General features: G+C 38.6%; 1 protein-coding gene across 13 annotated transcripts in view; it reads left to right on the plus strand.

Moving 5' to 3' along the window:
- grin1a (glutamate receptor, ionotropic, N-methyl D-aspartate 1a) overlaps window positions 1–12,320 on the plus strand; it is a 33,039-nt gene that overhangs the window by 7,443 nt on the left and 13,276 nt on the right. For 10 of the 13 annotated variants that reach the window (XM_053477798.1, XM_053477799.1, XM_053477803.1 and 7 more), the window contains exons 3-16: window positions 270–446; window positions 3,600–3,662; window positions 4,429–4,526; window positions 5,254–5,375; window positions 5,893–6,067; window positions 6,262–6,406; window positions 7,686–7,772; window positions 7,950–8,085; window positions 8,776–8,903; window positions 9,841–10,005; window positions 10,345–10,463; window positions 10,821–10,933; window positions 11,591–11,739; window positions 12,026–12,183. In XM_053477798.1, coding sequence (XP_053333773.1) covers window positions 270–446; window positions 3,600–3,662; window positions 4,429–4,526; window positions 5,254–5,375; window positions 5,893–6,067; window positions 6,262–6,406; window positions 7,686–7,772; window positions 7,950–8,085; window positions 8,776–8,903; window positions 9,841–10,005; window positions 10,345–10,463; window positions 10,821–10,933; window positions 11,591–11,739; window positions 12,026–12,183 — 1,835 coding nt within the window. The remainder of the gene's footprint in view (window positions 1–269; window positions 447–3,599; window positions 3,663–4,428; window positions 4,527–5,253; window positions 5,376–5,892; window positions 6,068–6,261; window positions 6,407–7,685; window positions 7,773–7,949; window positions 8,086–8,775; window positions 8,904–9,840; window positions 10,006–10,344; window positions 10,464–10,820; window positions 10,934–11,590; window positions 11,740–12,025; window positions 12,184–12,320) is intronic. The other 3 variants (XM_053477801.1, XM_053477805.1, XM_053477811.1) reach the window with 1 other exon arrangement.

A 12,320-nucleotide genomic window follows, 5' to 3' on the forward strand; every position in this document is an offset into this window, starting at 1 on the left:
CTCGGGGGATGATATGGGGTACACCCTGGATGGGGTGCCAATTTATTGCAGGGCACAAGTACACACACTTACAAACTATGGGCAACACGAAGCTACCTCTTCTGGGCCCTTGAGCAAGGCCCCTTGAGCAAACGCTGTATCATGGGTGACCCTGTGCTCTAACAGACTGGGATATGTGATTTATTATTATTTTTTGACTGCGACAAATAGAGGCTTCTTCTAATTCCATTTTTCTGCTTTCTGCCTCCATTTTGTTTTCTCCCTCTCAGAGTATCCATCTTTCCTTCCTGCGCACAGTGCCGCCTTACTCGCACCAGGCACACGTGTGGTTCGACATGATGCGTGAGTTCCGCTGGAACCACATCATCCTGATCGTAAGCGACGATCACGAAGGTCGAGCCGCACAGAAGAGACTCGAGACCCTCTTGGAGGAAAGGGAGACCAAGGTGAGCTGTCCTCGGATGTCTGAAGCATGAGCCGTATGAGCGCGTGGGTGTGTAACATGTACATTTAACAATCTCAGAGGTCTTGTGTGTATGTAACTGTTTGCTTTTCTGTTGCGTGAAAAACATCTCATGTCATTTTGTAAATGTTGGCAAAAGCCAAAGGCATCAACAACGTCTAATGTGGTCTAATCTAGTTGAAGTTTTGTGCATTTCTTACTCATCTCACATGGCTTTTTGCCATAGTCTAAATCTCCTGAGTTGCTCCATGGAAGAAGCGAAATTAAAACCTTAAACTGGGGCTTTAAAAAGCATCACCGGCTCATGACTGGAGCTTATGTTAAATAGGGTGTTGTATCTTTGTATTAGCAAGGCATTAACATTCTAAATTAGTCAGCGGTTTGATATCAGCACGCAGCAGTGTGTTTTTGGTTGATTGCTGTTTGATTTATTAAAGCAATGATGTCTGCGTTATGATGGTGACAAACTTTTTAAAGGCTCTCGAGCTAAATCACGATCCCCAATTGACATCTGTGCTATAGTAATTACCGGTGCCCTCTTTAGCAGATAGAGAACTTCATTACTATCAAGACTATTTCAGTGTAGTTGCAATTAAGCTTTAAAACTGCTGGGAATTGAAGAGGTTTTTGTGTGTTACTGGTTTCGCTCTAATGTTCCCATGTGTAGATTATAGTCGATTGGGCTGAAATTGTTCGCAGACTGCTAATATAACCGCACTCATCAAATATGCATTGAATTCTGTAATGATCTATTAATGAAAAATGAGTCATTTTGCAGAGTTATGCTGTATGAGCCGATTAATTATGTTTCCTTCTGGCTTCATTCAAGATGAATATCAAGAACTTTATATTGTCTGGCTTTATTATGAACATATTGATGAGATTGATTCGGACTTCTTTGTAAAAAAAAAAAAAAAAAGGGCCTCAGTTATTGCATAAACACTGTTTCTTTGGAAATCTTGATTGAAATTAAAACGTCATGTAGATCCTTTGATACTGTGATAGGCGAGAAATGTGACTGTAGAAGAATCACGTATGTGAAGACTCATACGGGACCTTGCATGATTTTTTGAACATCTAATGAAAGATGCACTTATTTGTCTCGGTTAAAATAAGCTCCATTCTTTTGGGAAGGAAGATTCCCGCTAGATTTTGTAGCATTTGTCCATAAAGCCACAGAAACGTTAGTGACATCAGGAGCTGATGTTGGGTGCAGAGGCTTGGGATGGAGTTGGCGTTGGGTTTAGATCCCCAGCGTTCAGTTCACTCTGAAATAAAAAGTAAGTGTAAGGAGGATCCTTGCAGAGGAAGTAACATCAAAAAGAGTTTAAAATCCAAACATCAAGGTCAGTATTGAAGTCTTATATGTTAAGGACAACACAAACGCTGACTCAGAACTCATACTAAACTCAAGGCTTTGCAATGAGTTCATTTTAACAAAGAAGAGGGAAGTTTACATAAGAAACAACCAGGAAGTGACTCAGAACTTTGCACATGGAACTTTACTTGCAGTGTTGACCTTATAAGTAATCATCATGTTCTTTACAGAAGTATTTGCCTATTTGAACTATTTTCAGCTGATTGGTACCATGGTGTCAGATATCGCTCGAAAAAAAAAAAAAATCCCACGAACATCATGTGGAGAAAAATATCAGTGCTGCACACCTAACCAAGTGATTATTATGGTGGTTTACAGTAACCATATCCATAATGTATAAAATAAGAAAAGACATACAACTTCAGAACCACCGTAAAAACCAGGATTAAGCCCATATTAAGGCTGAGCTCCGACATATATCTAGTGCAGAACTGTATGTTCCGGGGCTGCAAGAGTTTATTTATATCACTGCAGAATAGCCGTGCACCGTCCGAGCTTGGCTAAGGCTCCCCTGAGGCTGTTGCCCTCAAAAAAATCACAAGATGAGAAGAATGCAATATGCTGCAGCAAAAAAAAAAAAAAAAAGGGCAAGTGTTTCTACTACAGCATCTCAGTTTCTGTTCATAAAGTGAGCAGATTAGCAGAATGGTTCCAGGACCTTTTGCTTCTCAGAACATTGAAATGATTCAAGGTTAAAATTTATTCTCACAAAGCGACCATGGACATTTTTATGAACTGCTAAATAGTACTATGAATCATATTCCTACTTTGGAAAGGGAAAGCAAACGCTGAAAAGAATGTGGCTAAGCAACTGGGTAACTAAAATCCAGCTAATGATTGAAGGCCCACGATTAAGCTAGCTTAATTGCCATATTTAAAAAGTCTTTCCATCTTTTTATCTTTTTTTTTTTTTTTTTTTACAAGAATTCAGCATACTGTAGCACTATGAGACTTTCAGATATCTTTCAGGAGATGTAGCATGTTCTTATGGTTCTTGTTAAAATTTTAGTCTAAAACTCATTGGATTTTATGAATAAATTCTGAATACTTTCCCAATCTGGGTTTTAAAAAAATAAAAATAAAAATAAAACCACAAGACAGTGAATATATTTTTACTAACTTAATTGGAAATGTTTTTACTTTGGCTACTTTCTAATCTTGCCTCGATTATCATAATTCCTAAATTTCTTGTTTTAACCTTAATAATACACATTTTGTACATTTTGCATGTACATTTTTATCTTCAAAGGCGTGCAATGTAACATTATGTTTTCTCTAAAAACTAATTTGGTCCATTTGTGTAGCTTAAAAAAGGTGTAATATATCCAAAATGTATTAAAGGTGCAAACACACTGAATGTCATGCTTTGATATAGTTGTTAGGTGTTAATAAAGGTTTTGTAGTATTTTCCTGACCTGCTATTAGTTGCTTGGTTATCAGTTATCAGTTGGTTATAACTTATCAGTTGCTTGATCCTGTTCTGATAACTAGACGTTACAGTACTTTACTTAAAGCTGAGTTCTGATAGATCGATTTTTCTTAATTAGAAAGAATACCACCATGTTTTTTCCAAAAGTTGGATTTTCTAGGTCAGTGATGAATAAGGACGGTCTCTGATGCTTTTTAAAGCCCCAGTTTTAGGACTTCCAATCTGGAGCAGAACAATTTGTTAGATGCTTTACTGCCCATCATTGCCAGTCAACTGTTTATAATATTCTTCTGTGTCTGCATATTTTCTCTGTGCACATTACTCATCAGAATAAAAAAAGGAACTATGAAAACCTCGACCAACTGTCCTATGACAACAAGCGAGGACCTAAGGTATACTTGCATGGTCAATGCACGCCGCCCACCAACTTAAACGTTGCAACTAGAATCTGGCCAGTCAGCCATCGGCCAACCCAGAAATGCCCTTATCTTGGTAGCACGTGTTTCTTTTTACATCGAGACTTTCTTTTTTTTGGTACCCTTATGATTTAAATGACGAATGGACTTGTTTTGAACGATTATGATTTTCGGTTTTCAAGAAACAAACAGAGAGAAAAGTAAACACGCTCCGCTTCTGTCATTATCATTTTTTTCCTTTCAAATAAAGGAATGCATGATTCAGATCAAATAGAACAAAAGCTCCTTTGTTCCTTTGTTTAGATGCGCTAGTATGGGACACGTCACATTCCCAAATACTACTTCCTCCCTTTTGCGTAGCACCTCCTATTTTTCCTTTTTCTTTTTCTTTTTTTTTCTTTGGGCAGATCAAGCCGCTCACCTCTCTCACCCTTTCTCCCGGTTTCAGTTTCCGGTTGCATCGGCCTTTCTCCCCAAACCTCTAACATGCACGCCGTTATCTGGAGCCTTGATTACCCTCAGCATTGCATGCAACAATACAGACGTTTTCCCCCCTAGCTTTTTTTTATTTTTTATTTTTTATCCAATTTTCCTTGGAGCGCTGTCATTTTTCCTCCTTTTTCAATCACACAAAAGCAAAGAAAATTCAACCAAAGCAGTGAAGAGAGGTAAATGAGGCAGCATGGTCTTGGGTTGGGGAAGTGGGTTACTAGATTTCACTGACTCTTTGCCCCGATCCCAGGCAGAGAAAGTCCTCCAGTTCAACCAAGAGACTAACTTAACTGCCCTGTTGCTGGAGGCCAAAGAGCTGGAGGCTCGTGTGATCATTCTGTCCGCCAGGTAAGACAATTTCTACTAGACTGAAGCATTAGCAAGAATGCTGAGTGGTATGATGCATGATGCAGAAATGCATAATGAGGGCCACTCTGATATATTAGTCTGATGGTACTTAATGTCCAGTGGGTTATAAGTGCCATAAAAAAAAAATAAAGCATCATATATTGTAAATGTTTTTTTTTCTCTGGACAAGTACGGAATTTTTAGAACCATACACAATAATGACTTAAAACCCGGAGCATTACAGACAAGTTATTTATTTTTTTATTTTTTTAATAAACACATATTGGGCTCGGGATTGTGAAATATCCTTTTTTTCAGCACGTAATAGGCAATATAATGAACTGAATTTTATTTTATTTTAATCAACTATACAAACATGAGACTGAGACGGATCACATAGGCAAAGAAATAGCTCAGATTGTGCACATGATCACTTTTTATGGTTTGTTTTTTGTTGTTATTTTATGACCAAAAATAATAATAATAATATGCTCATTTTGAGACTACTACAGTACATACTTGCAATGTCATTCCCATATTCTGATAGTGCTAAAATTTACACATTATAAAAATATATCACTTTTATAAAGATAACTTTGATGTGTGAAGGATCTTAGATGTAGATGTTTTAAACCTGTTACAAAAATTGCTTATAAAGCTAATTATATTTGGAGGAGTCCTTTAGAATAGAGTGAAAGCCGTGCAACAAAAGTGTGTTTGTCTGCAGTGAAGATGACGCTGCCGCCGTCTACAAGACCGCTCGGTTTCTCAACATGACCGGCTCCGGCTACGTGTGGCTAGTCGGAGAGCGAGAGATGTCTGGTAAAGCTCTGAGTGAAGCTCCTGATGGTACGTATGTGAGGATGAAGCTGAGCTATAGACTCGGGAAAAGCTTTTATTTCCTACTGTCTCTTTTTTCGGCCTGTGTCATAAGTAGGACTTGGATGTTTAATGTTATATGTTGATGTTGAATCGTACTACTGTACTATATACTATACAGTGTGTGTTTAAACCAGGTTTTATTGCCTATAGAAACGTACAGTAAGCGATTCCCTTTATAATTTTGATGTAGCCCTAACAATATTCTACATATTTTTTACCAGAGCTGCAGAATATTAAACTCTCTGTCAAAGGGAAAAAAACAGCATTTGTTGTGCAGCTTGTAAGACAAAGAGTCTTTAAAATTGAGCCTTAGGGCCACACAATGTGAACGTGTTTACAGTAAATCTAAAATATTACATCCACCAATGTTCACGTTTAGTTATTTTATACGCATGGACCTTAAGGTTTTGCTTTAGTATTAGCAGTGTTATTAACGGCAACACACAGCCAGCTCATTAAATTATTTTGATGCCGACACACACAGGGCTTATTGGCCTTCAGCTCATTAACGGCAAGAACGAGTCGGCGCACATTAGCGATGCAGTGGCAGTCGTGGCTCAGTCCATCCAGGAGCTTTTCGAGAAGGAGAACATCACTGAGCCCCCTCGGGGTTGTGTGGGCAACACCAACATCTGGAAGACTGGGCCACTTTTTAAAAGGTCAGGATGGTGCTTAGCTAGGAAGCAACAGTGGAGAACAATGTGTCTGATCCAGGAGTTTTTTATGTTTTTCTTATTTAACCTGGTGTAGCCTACTCTGCATAAATTTAAAAGTGTTTGCATAATTTTAATTTGTCTGTGCATGTGGGGGAGAGAAAAGCTTCTCATTGCACCGGTGTTTCACGGTGTTGCAGGGTTCTGATGTCATCTAAATACCCAGAGGGCCTGACAGGACGAGTGGAGTTTAATGATGATGGCGACAGGAAGTACGCTCATTACAGCATCCTTAACTACCAGAAGAGCAGGCTGATTCAAGTCGGAATTTATAATGGAACTCAGGTGTGCTGGGTTCATATTATATTATATAATATAATTATACGAAGAGTGTTCAAGTCAAACCGGGACTTGTTATGACTTACAGATGGATTAAAGCACAATACAGTGATGAGACGGTTAGCCAATGGTGCAAATAATTAAAATAAGGCTCATTGCAGTCACTCCCGTAAACAATTCAGTGATTGGAATGCCCGATCCTTAAAAATCGACAGGTAATAAGAGACGCATCTGTCTGTGGGAACTGTACATTCATCACTTGCACATTAGAGGAACTCGGCTAGGAGTTATAGTCCTGATAGTCCTGACCTTGCTCCAAGCCATTTCTTCATGTTTTGGGGCACTAAAAGAGATCCTGGGAGGCCGGCGTTTCAAACATGAAACAGTCAATATGATCATGGTTCTGTTACATGTATATCAAGAAACGCTGGGATGAGTGCATTAGTGTAGCAGGGAAAATAATAATGGAGAAATTAAGGTAGTTATAGTCTAGTAACTGTATTCTGTTATTCTGTACAATCAAAGGTTTCAGTTTGACTTGAAAGCTCCTTGTATTATTAACACTGAAAATTTGCTTCTGCGATTGCAGTGCCATGCAACTCTTGCATCTCTAAAAATTACATTTTACAAAATTAAATGCCGAATGTGGTCAACTAACATCCATGCTAAAGTCAAGAGCACGTTCTATTGTATGGATTAAAAAAAAAGTTATAATAATTTGTGTAAGTGGGGTATTCTTTTAAAGTGACCGTGTTAGTCAATATTACAATATTATAACTTAAATAAAATGAAGAAAAAATTATAATTTTCCACTGTGATCTTTGGTAAATTGGGATTAACACGCTTGACTTTTATATTTCAAAGGCTATATAGGCCTCGTTGTGTTCAAGTTCAAGTGAATGTGAAGTATATAAAATGTAGATTTTTCTTTCCATGAATACTCATGCTTCAAGTACTATATGTTAAATTGATTCATAAAATTAATGTAAATAGTACTGCAATAGTTACTGCAATACTACATTTATCTATCTAGTATCTAATGATGTAAATTATGTATTTTTTTTCATTAACCTCTAATGTCATAGATCTACGATATGAACTTTTCGCCCAGGAGGTTGTTGTGAAGGTCACTTTACCTTTGCATAAGCTGGATTCTGGGTTCTGTTTTCACCTTGCATATCTACGTGTATATATGTGGGACACAAACGGCACCTCAATCATAAAATCACTCCAAAAATCTACATCTAGGTCACCTGGAGCTTATTTTAGCCTACTGTTCCCTTAGGTGGTGCTAAACAAGCAGAGGAAGATCATCTGGCCTGGAGGAGATACAGACAGGCCGAAAGGATTCCAGATGTCAACATCGCTAAAAGTAGAGTATCATTTAATGAACACACATCCTATTTTTGGGATAAGGAATCCAACATGCTAACTAGTAAGGTGTATGATGAATGCTAAAGGATATTTTCTGTGCTGTGGCTTAGATTCTGCCCAAAGTTATTTACTAGACCATTTCCCTTAACTATTCTTTTCCCCTGATTTATTCCAGATAGTCACGATACATCAGGAGCCTTTCGTGTACGTGAAGCCGACCATGCTGGATGGGACCTGCAAGGAAGAGTACACACCAAACGGTGTCTTAATTAAAAAGGTGATCTGCACTGGACCAAACGAGACCATCCCAGGTAACACAATTAGTGATATAATTGTGATATAAAGTGCAGGCATTTATATAAAAAGAGCGGTAATTTATATATAGGTATGTGATGAGCTGTGAGTGCAAGTATGCTGACAACAGTGTACATGTGTGGGTTAAGAGATTAAGAGCCAAAATTATATTATATTGCCAAAAGTATTTACTCGATTGCCTTCAAATCCATATAAACTTGAGTGACATCCAATTCTTAATCCATAGAGTTTATTATGATGTTGGTACTGTGCAGCTATAAGAGCTTCAACTCTACTGGGAAGCCTTTCCACAAGGTTTAGGAGTGTGTTTATGGACATTTTTGACCAATCATCGAGAAGAGCATTTGTGAGGTCAGACACTGATGTTGAACGAGAAGGCCTGGCCATGACCATAAAAAATTCCCTAACCCTTGTGGAAAGCCTTCACAGAAGAATTGAAGCTGTTATAGCTGCAAAGAACAGACCAATATCTTAAATGCTTTAAACCCTATGGATTAAGAATTGGATGTTATTCAAGTTCATATGTATTTGAAGTCGGGTGAGCTAATACTTTTGGCAATATGTATACTGTAGTTGGTGTTAGGATGATGAGAGTTTCAGGCTCATTATTGAGATAAAGGATCATTATACATATACATTTTTATATATTGAAGCTTGATTTTTTTTTGTTCCCTGGCTGGTTACAGGTCGCCCGACAGTGCCTCAGTGCTGTTACGGATTCTGCGTCGATCTACTGATCAAGCTGGCCATGACTATGAATTTTACTTATGAGGTCCATCTAGTGGCTGATGGCAAATTTGGAACACAGGAGAGGGTGAGATTTACATATTCAGCCAGATTATTTGCATGCAATAAATTATTCTTGTTAGTTGTACCATTGCCTGTAGTATAGCTGTCATTTTTAAATGTTTGCATAATAATTAAAATTTTCGAAAGGGCACTTATCAGGTGCTTGCCTATTATTTAAATTATTTAGATCTATTTTAACATTATATAAAGCAAATCGATGATGGATTTGCCATAAGACATAATTACCTTTAATAAATATCACATTTAGGATAAGCATTTCAGACTATGTGCAATAATATACCAGGGTTTGATGCGGAAAATCCAATGGACAAATCCAGCCACTGGATGCAGGGCATTGTTAGTGCTGGTCCAAAGCCTGAATAGAATGGAAGGGTTGCATCAAAAAGGGCATCCAATGTAAAACCTGTGCCAAGTTGTATGCGGCTCTGTGGCATCCCTTGGTGGGAGCAGGCGTATGTTCAACACCTTCAGGCAACATTTAGGCTACTGTTTCATTTACATTTAATTAACCCCAGACGCTAAAATTCTTAATGTAAATTAAAATTTAAATTCGATTGGAGTATGACAGTGTAATGTAAATGGCATGTATTTATATATATACAGCTTAGTTTAAGATAAAAAAAGGGCCCATAGTTAGTCTAATAAGTTTGACTAAGAAACTATTGGATATTTTATTTGCATATTGAATTGAATTAAGTAATATTGAAGTACATTGAAGTAGCTAGACAGCTAATAGTTAACATTTACCCAAGAACGCATAATTATTGTAACTTTTTAAGTTGGTATTCCGGGTAAGAGAACCCAGGACGCCTCTTTATAGGGTCCAACACTAGGTCAAGGGGGCGTTACATTACTGTAAATTCACTCTTTATTAATCAGAATGAAACTACAGTACATTCAGGCTAAGCATTTTAGGCTACATTTTTTTTTCTTGGCTGCAGGTGAACAACAGCAACAAAAAGGAGTGGAACGGCATGATGGGCGAGCTCCTGGGCGGCCTTGCGGACATGATCGTGGCTCCATTAACTATAAACAACGAACGAGCTCAGTACATTGAATTTTCCAAACCGTTCAAATATCAGGGCCTAACCATCCTCGTGAAAAAGGTACATGTGCTTCTTCCAGGGTGGGCGCGTGCAATATGTATTAGCATTTCACAGCTAGTAAGTCTGTGAAAGAGCACAGTGGTTGTCACTATTACATGGAGGATAAGCCATTAAAAAGATTAAAGACTCGTACCTTTATTCTGTCGACTCTATTACAGTCTGTAAATACAAATCGCTGCTTCATGAAATATCTGTGAAATTGTGTGTATACTGTTGCAACTATTATAGATTTAAATACTTATTTAATCCTGTGATTACAGTATCTCCTAATCTTTTGTAGGATCCATTAGATACAGTATATCAGGTAAGAAATGTGAGACACGTCACTGTGTGTTACAGGAAATCCCTCGTAGTACACTGGACTCGTTCATGCAGCCGTTCCAGAGCACGCTGTGGCTGCTGGTGGGTCTGTCGGTGCATGTGGTGGCGGTGATGCTTTACCTACTAGACCGGTTCAGGTACACATTTGTGTTGGTGTGACTCGCTATGTCGTCCATGTGGTGCATCTCTAAGATTTTTTTTCCCTCATGTTTTGGGCGTGTTTCACTTACCGAAGAAAAAGGGACATCACTGTTGCTGTCAGCTTGAAGGTGGGGACATGTGGGCTGGCTGGGCTGTGTGAGATCGATCTCGCTTCCTGTTTTCTTTTTCTGTCTTCACAGCTTGCTTGCTCATTTGTGATGTCTATATTTGGACCCGTCCTTGAATTCAGATGTTGTCAATGTCATTGTCTTTGTTGGGGACCTAGGAATGTCAAAGTCTGTCAAAAACCTGTGCAGTTCTCTCCTGATCCTCCTCTGCATACTTGGTTTCAGCCCGTTTGGAAGGTTTAAAGTAAACAGTGAAGAAGAAGAAGAGGATGCCCTCACCTTATCTTCGGCGATGTGGTTCTCCTGGGGAGTGTTGCTGAACTCTGGAATTGGAGAAGGTTACGCTGACCGTTTGTTATCTGCACGCATCACAAAATGCCAGGCTAAAGGCCAGTCTGTGAATAATTAGACAGGAAATGCAGCATACCATTTTGAAAATCAACCCATGACCATGAGGTTGAATTATTGGATATTAGCATTAATTGGTAGCTATGTGTATTCTCTTCTGGGTAAAATAAATAATTTTTTACACATTTAATTGGCCCGAATATAATTGGATGCTTAGTAGTATAATTTCTCAGCTAGATAAGAATCACTATATAATTATTTTGCACACACAAGTGTGAAAGAAGGGTTGAGAATTAATTGTAGACAGGGCACTTGCTATTGTAGTCTCCTAGCAGAACACCATAAATTCAGAAAAGAATCCATCAGAAAGTTTAGCTGTAATACATTTTGGATTTAACAACCCAGGAAGACTATTACAACTAGATTAGGTTAACATTTATCTCACAAAAATGTTAATCTTACTAATTATAACAGAAAGCTAAGATGAGTTAATTGACATATCTTATAATAAAAGTGCTAAATGTATATAGGTATATAGTATACCCCAATGTTATCTGATTCTCACTAGTTTACATTATTAGTAGTATGATTTTTATCATAAAAAAAAAAAAAGATTTTTGAGTCTTACATTTTATATTGTTGCACAGGTGCCCCGCGTAGCTTCTCAGCGAGAATCCTAGGCATGGTGTGGGCCGGCTTCGCTATGATCATTGTAGCATCCTATACTGCCAATCTGGCTGCCTTCTTGGTGCTGGACCGGCCTGAGGAGCGCATCACCGGCATCAATGACCCGAGGGTAAGAGCCTTGTTCGTTTGTTTGTTTATTGTCATATTGTATCACATTTTCGTTTATATTCTACAGTACGTTCCAAAAGTCTTAGTCATCCTGGGTTTTTTAGTACAATCTCTGTTTTTGTGGGATTTGGGGGCGAACCAGGGATCCAGACAGACATCAACACAAGCTAAGGATAAAATCAAGTATCGTGGAGTTAAGTGGAGGCAGTGCTACCTGCTTTATCGCTGTGCCACCCTGAACAATAATGGCTTATAATGCTCGGCTTGTTGGCTTTATCTGTCTGCAGTTGAGGAACCCATCAGACAAGTTTATCTACGCCACAGTGAAACAAAGTTCGGTGGATATCTACTTCCGGCGCCAGGTCGAGCTGAGCACCATGTACCGCCACATGGAGAAGCACAACTACGAGAGCGCCGCTGAGGCCATCCAGGCTGTCCGGGACAAGTGAGTCACCACTGCAACGACTGCGGCAGGTCTGATCGTGTGTTTACTGAAGGATTCAAGGGCCTCAGGTGTTTTCAGGTGTCAGGCCAAGTTGAGAACCCATAGCAGGTCTACCTATGTCTCTCTCACTCACATAA

The sequence above is a fragment of the Clarias gariepinus genome, chromosome 19 (assembly GCF_024256425.1).
Source record: "Clarias gariepinus isolate MV-2021 ecotype Netherlands chromosome 19, CGAR_prim_01v2, whole genome shotgun sequence".
In the NCBI taxonomy this organism is placed as follows: Eukaryota; Metazoa; Chordata; class Actinopteri; order Siluriformes; family Clariidae; genus Clarias; species Clarias gariepinus.